Genomic DNA, 22,637 nt, shown 5'->3' on the forward strand with positions numbered 1-22,637 from the left:
ACTCCATTCACAATTTTCCATTTTAATTTTCAGACCTTCGTTTTTCTCTCCATGATTTCCCCCCTTTTTTTTTTTTAATTTTTTTTTTCAACGTTTATTTATTTTTGGGACAGAGAGAGACAGAGCATGAACAGGCGAGGGGCAGAGAGAGAGGGAGACACAGAATCGGAAACAGGCTCCAGGCTCTGAGCCATCAGCCCAGAGCCTGACGCGGGGCTCGAACTCACGGACCGCGAGATCGTGACCTGGCTGAAGTCGGACGCTTAACCGACTGAGCCACCCAGGCGCCCCTCCCCCTCTTTTAATTCATCTACACAATAGCCTATCCCCGTGATACCCAACTTCATGTCCATCGAAATACCAAAAACATATATGGGAAGTAATCAATGAACTTATGTCAAAGTGAGTCCTCTACAATGCCCTATCCCCCAAGTAATCTGGTAAATTTTTTTAAGGTTCAATTTTGAAAGAGAGCGAGAGAAAGGAGAGAGAACACTAGTGGGGGAGGGGCAGAGAGAGAAGGAGACAGAAAATCTCAAACAGTGCGCAGAGCCTGACACGGGGCTCCACCTCATGAACCTGTGAGATCCTGACCTAAGCCGAAATGGAGAGTCAGACACTTAACCGACTAAGCCACCAAGGCGCCCCTCAAAACTTTCAAAGTGAGGATGATAAAAGTGCCAGGTAGTATTCCAAGCCCTTTAAATACACTAACTCATTTAGTCTTCATAAACTTTCCGTGGGAATAGTACTTTTATCACTATTTTATCAAAGAAACAGCTGGGGTCCACAGAGGTTAAGCCCCTTGTTCACAGTTACCCCACTCACTAGTAGGTATATGAGGCTGGGTTCATCCCCAAGCAGCCTGGCTGCAGAGCTCAGACCTATGGCCATTAACATATGTTTTCTTGGGGCTCCTAGGTGGCTCAGTAGGATGAGCATATGACTCTTGATTTCGGCTCAGGTCATGATGCCAGGGTCGTGGGATGGAGCCCTGCATCCGGCTCCATGCTGAGCGTGGAGCCTGCGTAATATTCTCCCTCTCTCCCTCTGCCCCTCTAGCCAGTTCGTGCTCTCTCTTTCTCAAAATAAATAAAAAAATAAAATATGCTGCCTCTTGATTACACTGTCCATGACTATTGTGTACGTGCATCTGTGTATGTCTGCAGAAACCCTTTGCAAAGCCTGCCTTATTTAAAGTTAGTTATTTGCTCCCCTATTTAAGCACTGCATGCAGCAGAAGGGAGGCAGCAGCAAAGGGCTCAGGGCATGTGTCTAGTTAAACAAGTATAAGGGCAATAAGGATGCCAATGAGTTCCAACGGATGCTACACAAGTGAGGGCAGGAAGCCTCATCCTATTTTAGGGGGTTGAGAGGGAAGACTCCTGAAGAAAGTGACATTTCTGCTAAAACCCAAGGACAAGCAGGAGTTGGCTAGGCAGTGTGGGGAACGGAAGGAGGAGAATGAGTGTCGGAGAAAGGCACTAACCCCTGAGGTCATGAGGATGGCCAGAACATGCCCTGAAATTTTCCTGCAAAGCCTCCCAATTCCTGGCTGTCACATCCCAAGCTGGTTGACGTGCTGCCCCACTGGCCAAGGTGACATGGCTGTACCGTAGCACCAAATAAACCATGTGTTCATTCGTTTCTCTAGCCAGCTGCTGTCCAGGCCAGATAAGGCAAGTGTTTTAGAGGCATGATTTCATGTAGGCACATCCTAGAATTAAAGTTATTTAGGGATGCCTGCAGGAAAGCTGAAGGAAACACCCCAAAGGCCAACAGAAGCGTGCTTTACTGAATTTACAATGCAGAAAATATTTGTAGTTCCTTAGACATTTGCATTGCTATAAAAATTACACTTTATGGTATAATTATTAATGGTTTGAAGAGAAATAAACAGTATAAACGAAATATGGCCAATACTATGAAAATGTAAACCACATAAATCAAAATCATGAAACAATTATTCAATACCCAGAGGCCTACTTAATATATACATATGAAATTTCTTACACACATATACAATAAAAGCCCACAAAAGCCTTCACTCTGAAGCCGATCACTGTACAAATATGAAAATAAATCTTTATCTTTTAACCTCAATTTTATCTTCAGCAAGAGGGTTGTATGACTTGGGTTTATGCAAATCACATTTGGTATTAAATAATCAAATGTCACATATGTCATATAAAGCAGCAAGTGGAAAAAATAAATTATGAAAATGCATGAGGCTAAAAGTTAACAGTGAAAAATGTCTCCTTATCCAACATTCTTTTCCATGATGAAATTAAAATATTATCCAATGTGTCAGGATGCATAAAAAAAAAGGAGCATAATAGAATTGTGATTTTAAAAGCTCTCAAAGGAAAAATTGAGTCAAGATGAGTTAGCTGCACAGGACTATGCAAATGTGTCACAATAAGTCTAAGTTAAAAACATTAAATATTTTTTTCTTACCAAAAATACACTGTAACTTTGAGAACACCTTCATGAAATCAAATGTGAGTAATAATTATGATTTCCCACCAATGCAGCTGAAAGAACTTTCAAGTAGCTTTTCTTTAAACAAGATTGCTAACCAAAGCTGTAAGTCTCTAATTTGGATTTTATTGCCAAAATATTTATCTAGGTTCAAATAAAGATGATTGCTTTGTCTATTAAAGGTGCCTTTGTAATCTCCGAATCTATGGGTGTACTAACCATACAATCCAGAGGCAAAAGCGAAGATAATACTTCTGTATCAAAGGTATACTCTACGTACAGACCGTCATACAAACACAGAGAGACACTTTGGGGGAAAATAAATAAAGGCAACACAACATGTATATTAACACAGTTTTGTGCAACTGCACCAGACACCTGAACATGTGTCCCCTATGTCAACACAGAAGATCCTTTCTAACCTGGGCTCCAAAAGGTGCCACAGAGAAAAACAGCAGTGGCCAAATCTGCATCTCACCATAGTCCCAAAATAACCACCTCCCTGCCCTGTTCCATTTGACAAGCAAGGCATTCTTTTCAGTCAAAAATATAAACTTCTTTTTCTGCAACCAAAACCACACAACAGAAATGCATGGTAGAGTTGCTGAGGATAGATCAAACTTTCCAGTGGGGGGAGGGGGGAGGGGGGGCTAGATGTCAATAGAGAAAAGGCAAGCTTTTCAAAGCTAAAAGATGCTGTGGTTATTTATAACCTGTGTGTGTAACATATCTGGTCAGTTTTCATTTAAAAAAAAATGAAGCTAGGGAATGTAAGGTTTGATCATAAAAATCATAAACAGGAGAAAACTGCTACATGGGATTCTTTTAATTCAACAAAAAGGAACGTTATTAGCTCACTTAATACCATAAATAACCACTATTCTTTAAGTTTTTTCAGCAGACTGCTTGGAACCTGGACCTAACCTATACGAACCAAGGTAAGTTCAAACGTCTGGTTGGAAATAATTGGTTCAAGACTACTGAAAACCAAACACCCAAAACCAGGCTTCTCTCTAGGGTCAGGTGTCGACTCTCTCAGCGGCTAGCGACATTTCAGTGGAGAAATCTGGGAGACACTGCAGGTTCTAGAAGAGCAAGGCCAACCAAGCTGTTGGTGAGCAGGAGTCACTAGTCACATTCAACAAAGGACTTGGACTTCCCATTCCTAAGGACAATTCCTCTTTTGAAGAGTTGAGTTTCCAAAACCACACATTTCTATCACTGTTCATTATTTCAGGAAGCAAATGCTGGCAACTAGGGAGTTGAGGGATTTGCACTGTATTGGAGATTATGTTTGTAAACCATGGGAAGGTAGGAATCAAGCATGCACATTTTCATTTGGCAAAATGTTAAATTGTTTCTACTGGTAGTGTTTTTTTTTTTTTAATGAGGTATAATTCACATGCCATAAACTTCAGCCATTTTAAAGTATATAATTCAGTGTTATTTTGTATATTCACAGTTGTACAACCATTATCACAATGTAATTCCAGAAAATTCTCATCCCCCAAAGAAACCACATACCCATTAGCAGTCACTCCCAGTTCCTGTGTGTCCCCAATCCATGGTCATGACTTACTGGTATATATTTTTAAGTAAAGAGTGACAACTTTCCTGGGCATTGCATTTTTAGTTAGTATGTGGCCTCCTAAATTTTCATTAGAATTTTTAACATTGACTCTAAACCATGGATTTTGTAAGTATTCTGAGATTACAGTACCATTTTTTTCCAAGTCTTTGTCACAAAAAAAATGTTTTTTTCTTTATATATATAAAAAAATAGATTTTTCTGTCTCCACTGGAGCCTAACACATTACCATGTTTTTTCTCAAGTTCTGTTGTTTCAGAAATGAGAAAAGTCAATATCCCCAATATTTAAAAAGTACAACCAACCAGAGTCCTTATTAACTGTGGGCCAGCAGGGGCTCCTTCCCGCTCCTTACAGCGCCCAAAATCTGAGAGGTCAAGGCCTGCAAGGCCAAGATGCTTGTTTCACAGATGAGGAAACAGATCTAATGTGGGTTGCTGACAGATCTCAGGCCACAGGCTAGTTAGCAGTAAAGCTAGGATGGTAACCCCTTTTTACTAATAGTCTATTATCGAATATTTGAAATAAAATTTTGTCATGGATTATCTACAAAGTCAGCTACACATGAATCTAATTATGTCAGTTTCTTCTACAGCTTTGATCTGAGCAGGTGACTTTTTTTTTTTTTATCACTTTTTACACATTATCTTGGAGACTCTGCAAGGACAAGACAAGTATATTTAACCAGGGGGCCCAAATCATTCACTGAAACATAGCAAAAAGCCAGGGCTCCAGAGAGATCTAGAGCACGATTCAGACTCCCACACTGTAACTTCCCACAGGCAGTGTCTGTAGGATGTACCACTCTGCAAGAAGCAAACAGGTCATGGAAACTTAGCACTCTGGGACTTGAGAGGCCAAGGATGTGTGGGATTTAACTACTGCAACAGTTCTTCATCTGGGTTGACTTTTTGGAACTGGTCCCGCTCAGATTGGTAATGGATTTGCTGTCATCCTCATCAGTTCTTTTTTTCACTTCCCTGGGGGAAGGGGGAAAGGGAGGGAGGGAGATAGGAAGAAAGAAAGAAAGAGAGAGAGAATGAATTATCGAGGTACAAAACCGAACCACAAATGGCTTTGTAGAAATAAAAACAACACTGCTGAGCATTTGCTGTGTGCCACCCAGACCTTGTGGTAAATGCTTTATAGGTATTGACTGTCTTAATCCTCACCAGGACCATATGAATTTGTTGTGCCCCATTTGATATATGATGAAACCAAGGCAAAAAAAAAAGGTTAAGAAATTTCCCTTCGGTCAGGCAGCTGGAGGAGACACAGAGCTGTGCTCTGAGCACGAGGCCACACTCACACGTGCACAAGGCAGGCACACACACATGTGCATAGGTACACACACACACACACACACACACACACACACACAGCCTACTCTTGCTCTCTCTGGTGGTTTCATATACTTTATTGTCTCCCGCATGCATAGCTCACTCCTTAATACTCTGGAACCTGGCTTCCATCCCTGACTCATGCTCGCTGACCTTCATGAAAACGGTAACTTTATAACCATTCTTTAATTATACATGATCATGGATGTCGTGATGAATGTTTAAGTTAAAATCCAGAAAAAGAAAAATCTTCCTAAATTTCTCTTAGAATTAACAGCTAGAGGCAACAATGACAAAAGATCTGTAAAATCTTGCAAAAGTCTCCTAGAGAAAGATCCTTCCACGTGTATTCCTTGGGATGCTCGTGAAACATGCAGGGACCCTGAAGTCCCACCTGAAACTACTAAGGACCGGCGTATTCCTAGTACAGCAATATATTTTGGTAGAAATAGAATATAATCCGCATATGCAATTTTAAATTTATTAGAGACCACATCAAAAAATGTAAAAACATGCAAATTTAATTTTATTAATATATTTGATTTAAATGAGTATAGCAAATATATTGTCATGTCAGCATTTATTATCAATAAAAACAGTAATGAAGTATTTTATAATTTTTATACTGTCTTCAAAATCCAGCATATACTTAATACCTACAGCACATCTTAATTTGGGTTAGCCACACTTCTGGAATGTCTGAATTGGTCAGCACAACTCCAGAAGTTGCTCATTTTTGCTAATAACTTTTGAAAACCACTATACTGTGAATTCGAAAGAAGATGCCTCAGTGGAAGAAAAAAAGAGAGAGAAATTAATTCTTGCTGAAGGCTAGCTAATAAATGCTAGGCTTTACGTTTTTACATTTTTCTTATTTAATGCACACTCACATGCACAGAACATAAACACATATGCAACCCTGACAGGTTGACAGGTGAGTACTATTATCCTCTCTCCACAGGTAAGGAAACAAAGACTCAGGATAAGAAGGAAGAAACACGAGCCAACCTAGAACAGCCCACAAGACTCATTTCAGACTTCTGACCACCAGAAGCGGAACATGATAAATTTGTACTGCTTAAGGGACTACGTTTGTGGGAGTTCATCACAGCAACAACAGGAAAGTGATACAACTTCCAACTGCATCATCTCAGACATTTGGTCATTCAACAAACTCTGGGACCCTCTCTGTGAGCTTTGAAGGGGAGAAAGTCTAAACAAATCATTACAAGGCCCTGAGAGAGCTGCTAATGCCCATACACAGTGTGATGTGGGAATACAAAGGGTATACCACCGTCGTGCTGGCCTGCAGGAAAGGAAGGCTTTATGGAGACAGCTTCACGGAGACTTTGACAATGGATCCCTTTTAAGAGGGATCTCTTAAAAGGACAGGGATTGAAAGGTTCCTGGGTGGCTCAGTTGGTTAAGCGTCCGACTTCGGCTCAGGTCATGATCTCAGTTTGTGAGTTTGAGCCCCATGTCGGGCTCTGTGCTGACAGCTTGGAGCCTGGAGCCTGCTTCGGATTCTGTGTCTCCTTCTCTCTCTGCGCCTCCCCGACCTGTGCTCTGTCTCTCTCTCAAAAATAAATAAATGTAAAAAAAAAAAATTTTTAATTTAAAAAAAAAAAGGACAGGGATTGGCCTTCAGTTAATGAGGAAAGCAGAGTCCAGGTGCAGGGAACAGCACGCATAAAGGCAAGGAAACATAAAAGAGCCTGGCCACAGCTAGAAATAAAGTTTGACTGTGTCCACAGATTATCACTCCTTTGGGAAGCAAGATAAGAGATGCCACCAGAAAGGTAGGTGAGGCCAGGCTGTGAGGGTTTAGACATGTTGGATACAGTCATGCCTTCAGAATTTCTACTTGTTGATGGGTTGGGGATGTGGTTTTGGAATTTTAAAAAGAAGTGGAGGTTAAAAATACAGAAAGTGGAAGTCACCAGCTAGAGACAGTTCTAGAAACACTGGGGACAGAAGGCATTAGGTGGAGAGAGAGTAAAGAAGAGAATGTGGAATGCAATCCTGAGACTGCCAACACTGAAGTGACAAGCCTACACTTCAGATTCACGTGACAAGTCCCAATGATGCCACTTAGTGGCTGTGTCACTTTGAGCAAGTTGATCAAGCACTCTAGTTCTCCATTTTCTGATCTGTAGAATGGGTATAATAATCATAGCACCTTCACAAGACAACTCACGTCTCTCCTTCTGGGGGTTCCAATGGCCTCTATCAGCTACAATCATCTGGCTGCCTGGTCATATGTTTCTTCTTTTCCTCTCATGTTATTATTTTTTTGTTTTCAGAGACAGGGAGAGAGAGAGAGAAAGAGAGAGAGAGAGGGAGAGAGAGAGAGACAGTGTGAGCAGGGGAGGGGCAAAGAGAAAGAGAGACACAGAATCTGAAGCAGGCTCTAGGCTCTGAGCTGTCAGCACAGAGCCCGATGTAGGGCTTGAACTCATGAACCGCGAGATCATGACCTGAGCTGAAGTCGGATGCTCAATCGACTGAGCCACCCAGGCGCCCCTCTTCCTCTCATGTTAAATTGCACGGCCTGTCTCATATTCATTTCCTCGGTATCTTTACTGAATCATGTATGGGGCCTCCATGGGCTGAGTGCTCACATAATGCAGACATTATAGAACCTGAAAACAAATATTAAGGAGGAAAAACATGTACCCACATTTTTCATCTGGCCTTCGGGTTTCTTTAATCAATCATACATGCAGGCATGTCCCACTTTAACGAAATCAACAGGGTTAAGGCTGGGAAAACTAGACTATCTCTCCAAAAACTACCACATGCTTAACAGCTGCATTTTAGGTGAGTCAGTCTCATGGATGGATTTACACCCACAGGCTCAGCTCCTCAGCTGAACTGGTAATATCAACCTAAGCATTTTTTGTGTTTTTTTTTTTTTCAATTTTCAGGCCATTGATCAATTAAATGCCCCTGGAACTTGAATCTATTGCAAAATGCTTAAAGCTTGTGGTCCTGGTATGGCAAATTCACCTGCCAAGCGATGATGATTGTGACAGATGTCTCGTCAGCATTACAAGGAAACTGCATTTCTAGGAGAAACTTTTCCTGGGATTGAGAGGTTTCCAGAAAAAGCAGTATTAGTAGTTGCAGGTGTTAACCAGACATTTATGGCCTCCTTTCAAAACAGAATTCTGTTTCAGACAGTGCAAATTCATAAACTCTTATAGTACACGTTTTAAGATGTAACACAGTGTGAAAGGGGCCACGACAGGAATTATCTTGTGAGATCCAAATCGAGAATGTGACATGCTTTGGATGATACATAGCTTTCTGAAGGATGAAAAACTTTTAAAAATGATAATTTCACCTGTGGTGACTCTGCCATTTCAAGACATAGGTACTTTGACAAGCAAATCTGAAGGCAGGATAGAAAGCAAATTCAAGCATTTACATGTTTGCCCTACTTGTAATTTTCACATTTAACACATCGGTGACGTAACTAAACCAGAGGCCTTGCACCAGGCCACAATGCAATAACAACAATAAAAGAACTTTCACGAGAAGTGACCTCGTTATCAAAATGCCTCTGCACACAGGTGTTCTAAGGAAAGAAGCACATGGCTGTGCGGATGCTGCATGGTAAACAGGGCGCCGGGCGGGAGCAGATGGGGAAAAGGCACAGGCGGCTCACAGCCTCTCCCATCTTTACAATACAATAAAGGGAATCGATTCTGTGCTCTGGGTGTGACTGTGGCAATTTGGAGTCATTTAACTTTAATATGACCCCGTGAAGACAATTCAGCATTAAACAGTGATTATGGGATTCAGTGGACTACTGGCTATGATACACAGAACCATGGACTGTCAGAACCGGAAGGACCTTGGGGGTCGTTTCCTCCAGGCTCCTTCCTCGTTTTACAGATTAGAGAGGCCGAGAGGAGACCCCGTGGCTGTGCGAGGGCAGATTTAAGATTGGACTTTGAGCCTCCTGACACTACAGTCTTCCAATAAGCTAGGCAGCAAACGACAGCCTCACAGGGGGCCTGACATACAGCATCCTTTTCTCCCCACTGCCAAAGCTAAGGCTCCCTCCACCTCCCCTGGGGTTCCAGGTCAGCCTCGGGCCCTCCAATGTTCTGCAGACCTGCAGGCAGGCCCTTCCCACACCCATCGAGCCCAGCAAGTGCATCACCTCCACCCTGGAATCCCCGGGTATACTGCAGTGAAACACCGTATGACCACCTGGAAAAGTGTAAACACCTAATAGTTCAGCAATGAATCCATCTTTCGTGCATTTGGCTGAATCTCTCACCACCTCTACTGAGTGAGCCTTCCTTGGTCAAAATGGCTGGAGGCCCCTATGCACACAGAGGTGCACGAAGTCACTTATTTCACCCAACTTAAAAGGTTTTACTTGAGTTCTTGTTTGACAAATACAATACTAGCCCATGATTCTCCCTGCGAATCACAGGCAGAAAACCAAGTAATTCCCCTAAATCTACAAATGTTTAATGTTTACCTTTTTTCTACCTGTTCTAGGTCACACTCAAAGTTAGCACTGCTTTTGCTTTAAACAAAGATGATTTCTAGTGTGGTGGGGAAAGGTGGTTCTCTATCTTGGACTGATAGCAAAGGAGATAATTTTTAAAGACAGGCCATTTAAAGTCCTGGGCTAATTTCCTGGGGCAGCTGAGTGGCTCAGTCAGTTAAGCATCTGACCCTTGATTTTTGGCTCAGGTCATGATCTCATGGTTCATGAGATCGAGCCCCACCAGGCTCTATGCTGACAGTGTGGCACCTGTTTGGAATTCTCTCTCTCTCTGTCTCTCTCTCCTTTCTCTGCCTCTCCCCACCCCCAACCTCACCCCATGTGTGTGCCTGCGCACTCTCTCTCAAAATAAATAAATAGTCTTTAAAAAAAAGTCCTGGGGCCCATTTCCTGATTCTCTCAAGTGAGGGCAAGGATCTTGCCCAAGGCCCCAGTCGAAGCAGCTAGTAAGCACTAGAAACACCAAGTCATCAATATAAAAGCAGCACTTAAAACACTGCAAGGTATTTTACTTGTCAATGTATATTAGCAAGCCAACTATCCTTCTAAAATTAAGATTCTTGTAGGGGTGCCTGGGTGGCTCAACCGGTTGGGCATCCGACTTCAGCTCAGGTTATGATTTCACAGTCGGCAGGTTTGAGCCTGCTTCAGATTGTGTGTCTCCCTCTCTCTTTGCCCCTCCCTGGCTTTTGCTCTGTCTCTGTGTCTCAAAAATAATAAATAAAAACATTTAAAAATTTTTTAAAAAATATTCTTGTAAAGCCTCACAAATGACCAGGAAAAAAAAACCTACACAAATTACACTAAAATTATGGCTTTGTCAGTAATTAAAGATCACTGGCCTGAATCTTGTTAATGTACACTTTCTTTTCTTTTTTTCCTTTCCTTTCCTTCCTATTTTCTTTTGGATATTTAATTCCTTTAGGCCAGTAAAGAATCATCTTCTCATTTGTGGCAGAAAACTAGGCAAAAAAGAGAGATCTAACAGATAATATTGTTATTTCCTAAAAATTAAATTTACTCCAAGGATTAAAACACTCACATTTATATTCAAGTTCCTCAATGATATAATTTTCATTCTAATCTATATCCCAAAGTGTTATTTATTATTAACACCATTACCTTAGCTTAGTAATTATCTGACTAATAATTTTAACAAGGTGCTTCCAACTGGCATGATATACAATTTGCTTTGTTGAGGTTTTTTTTTCCCTTTACCCAGGAAAATGTCATAATAGATAATTTCATAATAGTCTCTTGTGTTTAAAATCTGGTTCCTGGAAATGATTCATACAAGTCAACTATTAGCTTTGCAGTGACATTTTGCAGAAATGTCAACGACACCTCAGATGCACCTGTTTTGTTTGGCAGTAAAGGTACTTTGCCAACATTCACAGTGCAGAGGCAGCATTACCAGTTTTTATAAAATCTGTGCTCAATTGTTTCGCTCACCACTACTAAATACAAGACTGTGTTTTTGAATGTATATTCATGTTATGGTCAAGAAATTTGATATATGCACCAACTACACGAAAATTCAATCCTACTTCCAGTTTTCAAAATATGAGGCAACACTTTACCGAGCGAGATGGAGAACAGCTTCCACTACATTCGAGCCATCTTTGGCGCTGGTTTCACAGAATAATGCCCCATAGGTCTGTAGAAAAGAAATACGCACAATTAAATGAAGAATTCTCTCTCTCTCTCTCAGGTCTCTTTCTTAGGTCTCCCGGAATTTTAGCTTTTAAAACCAACAAATAAAATAAAAATACTCTTCTGTTGAGGATGCTAATAGCCAAGAAACTGGATTCAGAGTTTCAATGCTTTAAGAAAGAGTGAATCTGAATCTAGTTATGCCAGAAACAGTTTCTAGTCAGAGGAATTTTATTTTGCCTTAAAAGTAAGCACTGTACACAATTTCATGTTTTAAGGTTCTTCCCACAGTCCTATCACAGTTGCTACAAATGTTCTCTAAAAGATCATCTGAGAGAAGTAAAAATGATAGCTTAAGGTAACCAGTCACGAATTAAACGTCCATCAAAAGTATGTGTCCTTTGGGCCAGCAGCTAACACACATCCCTTCACACTATCATCTTTTCCTATCAAGATTCAGCAACCTCCATGTTGCTAAAGCCAATGGACATCTTCTAGGCCTCTATTATTCAACCTCCCAGCAGTTATGTATATGATCACTGATCATATTCTCCTGCTTCAAACCTTTCAATGCTTCTCATTCCTCCTCAAGTAACGCTCAAGTGCTTCACCACGGCTGACAATGCAGTCCCAGCCACCCCCCAGCTTTACCTGCCATCATCTCCCCTCACTCACAATGCTCTAATTACCCTGACCTTCCCTCCGTTTGTCCAATGTTCTAAATTTCCTCCTACCTCGGGACCTGTGCACCTGCTGTTTCCCTTACCTGGGTTATGCCCTTCCCCCATCAAACCCCTTCTGCAGGCTGACTCCTACCACCCTTTGGGGTTTTCAGGTAATCCTCCCCGGAGGTTAAGATTCAGTGTTCTCTCACCCTGACAAGTTGCTGCACAGCCCTCTGTGGTTTTCCTGCATTGCACTTGCCACAAGTGTAATGGATGAAGTTACTTTTGTGTCTTTGCCTGGAGACAATTTCCCTCAGGAAAGGCCTGGGTGTGGGCAACACTGTCCATGTGGGACAAGGGGAGGATGTAATGGCTGCTCTGGAGCATGGAGAGAGAGAACGACACAACGGGGAAAGATTCCACTCCACAGTGGGACCTTCACCCATGAGCCCCTGTGGATTCCACAGAAAATGCATAAAAATCACAAAATTCTAGCGGAAATGGGTGGCGCTGCTGCTGAGTTCTACAGCTAGGATGTCAGGGGGTGAAACAGAGATTGCCTCCACAGATGCACAGGGGTAGGGGTCACAAGACACACAGGTAAACAAACCTTGGGAACTCAGAAATCGTGAGATGGGAATAAACCTGGCATATGGCCAGGAATGATGTGCTCTCAAGGGGGTGTGTGGGACAATGTGGCATGCGGATTATGTAAGTTTTACATAGATCTCCCCCAGAAATAAACTACATGAAGACAAGGACTGTCTGCTTTGTGCTCTAGTCTCTGCTCAGCACACAATGAAGTGGATACAATGAAGGGTGTGCTGAATGAATCCCCTCTGTATTTCACTGCCTGGTTCTGATGTTTAGCATGTTAGGCTCACAATTCCAAGATTTAAATCAAGAAAGATTTTCCAACTGAAAATAGTGACACTGAAACTCATTGTTCAAGCCCGCATGTCCATGCTACAGGGCAGCCCTTCCATGGTGCTGATGACAGACAACAATGACCACAGTATCAGATCAGACTGTTAGGGCATGAATTTATCCGACCCAAGTACCTCTGATTCCTTGTTGGGGAAGGACAGGTCGTGAGAGGGCCCTGGAGCATTCTCACACACTGGTAATAATGGCAGAATAAACACTTCCCATGGTAACAGGCTGGATAGACATAGGCTTCATCCTCTATTCAAGTGCATAACCAAATTTAGACTATTCAACTAAGCACAAATCTTAGAGAAAACAACAACAACAACAACAACAAGTTTCCCAATGCTCTTCCACCCAAGTGACACACTGCCCTTTGGCACAGTAAACCTCTGGAACTCAACCATGTTTTCTAAACAGGAAACCCTTCTTTTTCCTTGACATTGATTCCAGAACTACAGGAGTCCAGGAACTGGTAGAGAGTGGGGAGGAAGGCAGGATAATTCTGGCTACTTTTTGTCAATGTTCTCCACTGGAGGATGACCAAGTGGTCATTTTACTTCCATGAGAGGTTTAAATCCTTGGTACAACTACATCCATTAAAGGGAGGTGAGCGGAGTTCTGCCTGAATAAGGACAGGAGACCCATCAAAAAGGATCGAGGTTGGGGTGCCTGGGGGGCTCAGTTGGTTAAGCATCTGACTTTGGCTCAGGTCATGATCTCACCTTTCATGGGTTCGAGCTCCACATCGGGCTCCGTGCTGACAGCTCAGAGCCTGGAGCCTGCTTCAGAGTCTGTGTTTCCCTCTCTCTACCCGTCCCCCACTCCCACTCTGTATCTCTCTCAAAAATAAATAAACGTTTAAAAAAAAGTTTTAAAAAAGGATGGAGGTTTGCCAAAATACCTCTTAAAGTGAATGTAGACAAAAGTAAAGGGCCATAAACTACAAAGCTCATGAACTGCTAAGGTCTATCCCAATAGACACACTTTTACCCTTACCATGGCTAGCTTTTCTCCAAAGTATCCTGGGACACACTTTTGTCCCTCTGCCGCAGCAGCGTCACGAAGATCAGCCTTGTTTCCCACCAACATGATAGGAATGCTCTCCTGGGTTGCATCCTGCCATAAAGAATAAAATTGTGTGTTCATCAAACACCGAACAAGTTCCACTGACAAGAGCAGCAATACCAACCGCAGCTTCCATTCTCCAAATGCCCCTCGGGTGCCAAGTGACATAGAGGGACCATCTTTAAGCCTCAAAATATCTCTAAAAAGAGTCAGACTTCTTCCCATTGCCAAGTGAGAACACTGAAATTCAGAGAGGCCAAATAAGAACTTGTAAAGGCCCAGGCCACGGTCCAAATGCACTCCATCTCCCCTGCCACCATACAAACCAATATAAACTCAAGAGGCATGACCACAGAATTATATCTGGCTGTGGTGCCCACAGCATTTTCTGCAGCTTTCACTCCAAAGAGCGGTGATGACCAGTCAACTTCGTTATCTCAGGTACAAAACACACAGGAAATCCCTCAGCCATAATGGGATAAAAACAGAGCCTGAGGGCTCCACATGCACTGCTGTCTGGTTTACAACAAAAGCAAAATATGAAGGTTCTAAAGGGTTCATTTTTCTTACAAGAGTTAATTACCAATCATTCAAAGGAATCAATTGTAAGGATAATGCTCCTAAATCAACTTACACAAACTGTACCACCATCTGGGACCACATGAACTGGCAGAGCATGAAATGAGAGAAGCACAGCTGAGTTTGAGGCCCCCCCACTCCCACCACCGGGCTGCCGGTGTGGGTGTGTGAAATCAGGCAAATCTCTTCATGTTTCTGCCTCAGTTTCCCCACTTGTAAAATGAACGAGTGGGTAAGAGCACATGTGACCTCAAAAGGTGCTGATGAGAACAGAGGAAGATGACCTGACCAGCACAGAAAAACAGGGTTCTGGTTCCTAAGCACAAGAAGCAGGAGCCCCGACTAAGGCACATGGGACGTGCCCTTTGCGGTGTCTAAGATGGACAAGGTGTTCTTTCAGTTTGGTGCCCTACCTGTCACGAGATCAAGAAATAAGCATTAAAAATGATGACATTATACCTGACTTCCTTTCTCTTCAGACCATTTTCCTTGCACCAGAGTGCGATAACAGCAAAGGGAAATAAAAGGCCCTCCCAGAAACTAGGCACTCCATCCACTAACGTGTTAATTAATTGTGCTTCTTGGGCAAACTGCTCAGGTTCCAAGGGGGCACCATTTGGAAGCCATTAAACAAATATTCACTTAAGTAAGCCAAGAACCCAAGCATCCAAATGACTTCCCAAAGTCATTCCAGTAAAGACTGGCAGTTCCTTCAGGTCTTGACTCAAACTTCACCTTCCAGGGAGGCCACGCTGACCACACCACCTGCGGTCCAGTGCCTCATCATCAGGCCCCTTCCCCTGCCCTCTTCTTGTTGCTACAAGATTTGTTATTTTCTACCATTCTATTTATTTTACATATTTATTGCTAGTTATGTTTCCCCTACTAGAGCGCAAGCTCCGTAAGGACAGGGCTCTCCGTTTATTAATGGATACACTGCAGGCTCTAGAATAGTACGTGCACAAAGGAGGCACTCCCAAAATGCTCTTGAATGTGTAAAAGTCAGGAAGAGATCCCACATCTCAAGTGTCTCCTCCCTTCAACTTTCACCCAATTATTCAATCAATACATTATTCACGACAGGTGAGTAAATGGCCAAAATTTAACTTTATTCCTAATTTTGTTGCACGATTTTGTAATCCAGTGGTTTTTATCAAAGTGTATTCGTTAATAATTCAGAGGGTCTGTTCACCACTGAAGTTCTACTACAACCCTCTGGCTTACCCCAACAATCATAATCTGAGTTTCTACCCATATTTATAGTGGCCATATAAACTGTCCCTACAGGGGATGCCTGGGTGGCTCAGTCAGTTAAGTGGCCAACTTCAGCTCAGGTCACGATCTCATGGTTCCTGAGTTCGAGCCCCACATCAGACACTCTGCTATCAGTGCAGAGGCCGCTTCCTATCCACTTTGGATCCTCTGTCTCTCTCTGCCCCTCCCCGCTCTTGCTCGCTCTCTCTCTCTCCCTCTCCCTCTCAAAAATAAACATTTAAATAAATAAATAAATAAATAAACTGTCCCTGTAGAATTTCCTCAAATTAGAGTGAGCCATGGCAAAGGTTTATCACGCTTTGTTTTTTTCTGAAGGTGAAAGTCTAATGCCAACTGGTATCTAATTTTTCCCGATTGCAAATTCAATCATTCATCTTCAATACAGTTTTCATCCTTTTCAGACCCTGTGAAAGGTGATCCAAAGAGCTAAAAAGGTCACTTATCATGTGTTGGTGATTAGCAAATCACGGCAAATTATGAGGTCCTAGTACATGCTGTGGCTGGTCACTAAGGGCCATTTCAACATGGGCTGACCTTGCCTTTAGGCCTCCTTTCCTTGAGCATAAATCCAAAGACTCAAAGACTAAGTCTAAAAACAACAACAATTAAAAAACCAAACAAACAAAAAACAAAGACTAAGTCTGATAGTTTTAACAAAAAGTTTTGCTATAGATTTTGAATTTCTGTGGGGTAGGAGTTTGCTGGGATTATGTCATTCTGGACTCATCGCTCTGTCCCAGGGAGGTCTGTCTGTTCCCTTGAGCAGCTGCTTTTCCTCTGTTCACTGATGGTACCTTGGAATTCCTTTCTAGACCTCAAAAGCTTTTCTCAACCCACTGCTTACTCTGGCGCTTTATCCCAGTAGCAACCAGGGTTGAATCAGGAGAGCCAGTTCCCCATTCAACTCCTAACCTCTATATAACCACAAGCCATTGTCTTATTCTTTCTCTACCTCAAGTTTCACATAAAAAAGTGAGAAAAACATTACACTTTTTATTTCTTTTCTCAGATACATTACAGAGATGAATATAACATGTGGAAAGTTTTGTGAAATAAAAATCCTACATAAATGTCAACACACTTTCGTCGTTATTTATAACAAATTTAAGCCATGATATTTCAGTAGAACAAAATGCACATTTCTTTGTCATTTCTCACATCACTTCTTTAGTTAAAAAGAGATCACTAATTCTATTTTTGATAGGGTATTAAATAGGCCCAACTGAAGAATCTAGAGGCTGACCTGGTATCATACAGCAATCAGTCTGTGTTTAGCCACCACTGTACTATTTCATGCCTGTTAAAAATTATAGATAATGGACTTAATTGAAAAATTATATTAGCCACTATTTTTTTTTAATTTTATTTTTTCTAAAAGAGTATATTGAGTGGTGCCTGGGTGGCTCAGTTGGTTGGGCGATCTCTCGGTTTGTGAGTTCGAGCCCCGTGTCGGGCTCTGTGCTGACAGCTCAGAGCTTGGAGCCTACTTATGATTCTGTGTTTCCCCCTCTCTCTGCCCCTCTCTCTGCCCCTCCCCTGCTCACGCTCTGTGTTAAAAGAGTATATTGAACCATAGCATGTAGTTTTATGTTGATTAATAACTGCTGGGGGCTCCTGGGTGGCTCAGTCAGTTAAGCGACTGACTTTGGCTCAGGTCATGATCTCATGGTTCGTGAATTTGAGCCCCACGTCGGGCTCTGTGCTGACAGCTCAGAGCCTGGAGCCTGCTTTGGATTCTGTGTCTCCCTCTCCCTCTCTGCCCTTTCCCCATTCATGCTCTGTCTCTCAAAAATAACAAATAAACATTAAGAAAAATTAAAAAAAAATAAACGCTGACAGCAAGATAACCTGGGTGGCTCAGTCGGTTAAGCATTTGACTTTTGATTTTGTTTCAGGTCATGATCTCGCCATGGTTCTGGGATCGAGCCCCACATCAAGCTCTGTACTGACAGCATGGAGCCTGCTTAGGATTCTCTCTCTCTCAAAATAAATAAACATCTAAAAAAATAAATAAAACTTAAAAAAAATAACCTCTGGCAGCACACTATGGTCAAAATCATTTCCTACTTTCAGAAATTATTCACCATGAAACCAAAGATAAGAAAGGTCCTCAGATGAAAGGCATCATCTCATTTAACAAACAAACAAAAAAGAGCACAGATGTTACCACGTATGTTTAAAATACCAACTGGAGGGGCACCCAGGTGGCTCAGTTGGTTGAGCGTCCAACTTCGGCTCAGGTCATGATCTCATAGCTCGTGAGTTCGAGCTCCGCATCAGGCTCTGTGCTGACAGCTCGGAGCCCTGGAGCCTGCTTCAGATTCTGTGCCTCCCTCTCTCTCTGCCCCAACCCACTTGCATTCTGTCTCTATCTCTCTCAAAAATAAACAAACATTTTAAAAAAATTAAAAAGTAAATAAATAAATAAAATACCAACTGGTATTTCAGTGATACCCAAATTACTGCCACCACAAGGCTGAGAACGCAGGTGCCACAGAAGTGGGCCGTGCCCATGCTCACATCCGTGATGCGACACCCACACGTCCGGCATGCATGGAAGGCCCTGTGCAACACCCAGTCATGCTACACACTACCCCATGTGTAAAAGCAGCTTCTTCTCAGGCTGCCTACATGTGCATTTACTTCTAAAAGGGTTCTGATTTCATCTGTAAGAACACCCCCAAGTTTCAGTCCCAGAAGCTCCCTTCAGTGGTATCCATGGTTCTGTGGAAACCTACCCAGCTACTGAGGAAGAGACCAATACTGCCAAGTGTCACTGGAAACTCCCTCTAACACCCAGTCCTGCCTGTGACAGCCTGGACCAATGGTCTCTACCGGTGTGCACTTCAACCAAGAAAAGAAATCGCACATTCCAAGACGGCCTATGACTCTCTTGTGTAATTTTTGGTTTGTTTCTCTGTGTTGAGGTCTTACCTCAATCATATCTACCCACTCTCGTACATTAAGAAAGGATTTCTCGCACGTCACATCATACAGCAACAGAACGCCATCTGCTCTCCTGAAGTAAGACTTGGCAATACTTCTGAATCTGGCAAAGAGAAAAGCATGTTAAATAACGGTTCTAATCAGTCCACTGGGCAAGAGCTGCCCCTTCATCTCTTTTATGCTTTTTTTCTCATCTTCTAGAATAAGCCTCCCCTGGGAAGACTCTAACGGCAACCGTCACTGTGAAAACAGCCACCTCCAAGGACTGGGATGTCTCAGCGGAAGGTAACTGAACAACAATTTGGGGTGCTAATCTACAAGAGCCAATCAATTTCTCCATCAAACTACCACAAGAATGTCTGCAAACCGCAAAACATAACCAGGACAAGGTTGAAGCATAATTTCTTAAAAATTTCAGCCTTGGCAACAAGCTCCTGAACCTACACGTGGGACACAGACGAGGGAGGGAGATGCACAAGAGAGAAAATCTCTGTTTTGGTGGGGGGGGGGGGGGTCACATGAAAGAAGAACAACGGCTGCAACAGGCCAGAAACTGTATACACAGGGTGAGGGGCAGCTCGTGAGGGGAAGAGCATATACCTCAACGTGTATGTCCCAACTCTAAGCCAACTGCCCTATTTTAATTAATTAATTTATTTATTTATTTTTATTTTTTCAATATATGAAATATATTGTCAAATTGGTTTCCATACAACACCCAGTGCTCATCCCAAAAGGTACCCTCCTCAATACACATCACCCACCCTCCCCTCCCTCCCACCCCCCATCAACCCTCAGTTTGTTCTCAGTTTTTAACAGTCTCTTATGCTTTGGCTCTCTCCCACTCTAACCTCTCTCTTTTTTTTTCCTTCCCCTCCCTCATGGGTTCCTGTTAAGTTTCTCAGGATCCACATAAGAGTGAAAACATATGATATCTGTCTTTCTCTGTATGGCTTATTTCACTTAGCGTCACACTCTCCAGTTCCATCCACGTTGCTACAAAGGGCCATATTTCGTTCTTTCTCATTGCCCTGTAGTACTCCATTGTGTAAACAAACCACAATTTCTTTATCCATTCATCAGTTGATGGACATTTAGGCTCTTTCCATAATTTGGCTATTGTTGAGAGTGCTGCTATAAACATTGGGGTACAAGTGCCCCTATGCATCAGTCCTCCTGTATCCCTTGGGTAAATTCCTAGCAGTGCTATTGCTGGGTCATAGGGTAGGTCTATTTTTAATTTTCTGGGGAACCTCCACACTGTTTTCCAGAGTGGCTGCACCAATTTGCATTCCTACCAACAGTGCAAGAGGGTTCCCGTTTCTCCACATCCTCTCCAGCATCTATAGTCTCCTGATTTGTTCATTTTGGCCACTCTGACTGCCAACTGCCCTATTTTATATTATCTTCAGTAAGGCCACATCAACCGTGAGTGTTTTTTATTCCTTTTTTTAAAAAATATTTTTTAAATGTTTATTTATTTTAGAGGGCAGGGGCAGAGAGATGGGGACAGAGGATCTGAAGCAGGCTCCGTGCCGACAGCAGACAGCCCGATGCAGGGCTTGAACTCACAAACTGTGAGATCATGACCTGAGTTGAAGCTTAACCGACTGAGCCACCCAGGCATCCCAACCACAAATATTTTTTTGTTTTTTTTAATTAATTTTTTAATGTTTATTTATATTTGAGAGAGAGAAAGAGAGAGAGAGAGAGAGAGAGAGAGAGAGAGAGAGAGAGAGAGCGTGAGTAGGAGGGATAGAGAGAGATGAAAACAGAGAAACTGAAGCAGGCTCCAGGTTCTGAGCTGCCAGCACAGAGCCTGACGTGGGGTTCGAACCCACAAACTGCGAGATCATGACCTGAGCCGAAGTCGGGTGCTTAACTGACTGAGCCACCCAGGCGCCCCATGAATGTTTTTTAAACGTTGAAACTCAGCCTGCTCCAGAATATGAGCTCCGGGTGAACAGCTTTTACATATCTGTGTCTGTTCACTGCTGAATCTTAGCAGCCTGAGTAGTGCCTGGTACACAGGCAGGCAGCACCCAAACTTAGTTGAACAACTGGAGAGATTCTATTTCCAAAGAGTTAGACAAGATTAAAACCTGTGCTTAATACTTATGGTCATTGGCAATGAATGCAAGATAAGGCAATGCCACCCAACACGAGTCTTCTATTTAGTTTGTGCCTCTGCCCTTGGACTGAAGGAAGCGGACAGATTCTCTTTTCCATCACTTACTGTACCCGACTAAGTACCTGCCCCCACTGACACTGCATTTGGACTGCTGGGTCACCTAAATTCCCTTGTTCTCTTTTTCCCAAGTCAACACAGGCTCAGAGGAAGCCTAAAGATCTCCACGGACAACTGACAGGTAAGTGAAGGAGGGAAGAATGTGGCAAAAAGTGCACATTCCTGAAATTGTAATATAATTGTATGATCACGAGCAGAAAAAAACACCAAGCACCTTAGGAGGCTTGTCTAGGCAAACCTAAGCAGAGCCCGAAGCACCAAACAAAGCACTTGCCTCTCCTGACCGGCTGTATCCCAGAGCTGCAGGACCGTTCGCTCTCCATCCACAATGAGAGTTTTCATTTGAAAATCAACTCCTAAGAAGGAATTATAAGAGAACATGAGGGAACATGATATAAATAATTCTATTGTTCTTTTACTCTCAAGCACTACTGGGATAAGATAAAAGCCAGTAAGCCAAGCTCAGTGAGGTAAACAGGAATGAATGTGGCCTTCAAGGAGACTGACCTTCAGATACCAATTACAAGTCAGACCACACGTGTGCACACAGATGTACCATCTGCAGGTTGGCTGACTTGGGGAAGGATTTAATCTATGGACAAAAGGAAAATCTATGTTCTATTTGCTTGGGTAATCAGATGAACTCAGTTATGTCTGTTTGTGTGTGTGCATGTGTATGTGCTTGTGTGCACATAAACGTGCATATGTGTATGTATGTGCATGTGTATGAGTGTGTATACGGGTAAGACACACATACGTGCCATGCTCTTTAGCAACTGAACAAAACACTGCAGTCTTTTTATGAATCAAATTACAGTGAACTTTCAGCTTTGTTATCTTGAAGGGTATGTAATAAAGGACCATAAATTTACAAAGACACCCACTGTGAAGAGGGTAATCAATCTGTTCTAATATTTCTAGTTATCAAAATAAGAACTCTTAGATGAAGAACAAAAGTGAATGATAATTTGCGTATCTTCAACCCTATTTACTGATTATTATGCAAATCTGGGAAATCAGGACACTTCTTTTCTTGTTCTCAGAAGTATTTGCTCATGTATTCCATTGTAAAGGAGGGGAGGGATCATACACCTGCCTATGATTTTGACCATGACAAACTGGCCATTAATAATGTCACTTTATCAACAAGTGACATCTTATCAGAAAAGCTTTCCCTGGCCACCCTGTGTGGGATTTCGCCTCTCTCCAAACCTCATATTTTTTTATTTGTTTTTCACCGACTCCCGTCCTTTGGGATGTAGCTTCCTTCAAGGCTGGGTTTTAGTTGACTGTTCATTGTGTGCCCTCAGCACCTACAACTGCATTTGGCTCATAGCAG

The 22,637-nt window shown here is 42.4% G+C and overlaps 1 protein-coding gene across 3 annotated transcripts in view; it reads right to left on the bottom strand.

The window, feature by feature from the left end:
• Positions 1-1,774: 1,774 nt before the first annotated feature.
• RASEF (RAS and EF-hand domain containing) overlaps positions 1,775-22,637 on the bottom strand; it is a 79,690-nt gene continuing 58,827 nt past the window's right edge. For 2 of the 3 annotated variants that reach the window (XM_019815810.3, XM_003995449.6), the window contains 5 exons: positions 21,573-21,654; positions 19,039-19,153; positions 14,182-14,301; positions 11,518-11,594; positions 1,775-5,049 (listed from right to left, as the gene is read on the bottom strand). In XM_019815810.3, the coding sequence (XP_019671369.2) occupies positions 4,944-5,049; positions 11,518-11,594; positions 14,182-14,301; positions 19,039-19,153; positions 21,573-21,654 (500 nt within the window). In that variant the 3' untranslated portion in view covers positions 1,775-4,943. The remainder of the gene's footprint in view (positions 5,050-11,517; positions 11,595-14,181; positions 14,302-19,038; positions 19,154-21,572; positions 21,655-22,637) is intronic. The other variant, XM_019815811.3, reaches the window with a different exon arrangement.

This window comes from Felis catus, chromosome D4, assembly GCF_018350175.1.
Source record: "Felis catus isolate Fca126 chromosome D4, F.catus_Fca126_mat1.0, whole genome shotgun sequence".
NCBI classification, from domain to species: Eukaryota; Metazoa; Chordata; class Mammalia; order Carnivora; family Felidae; genus Felis; species Felis catus.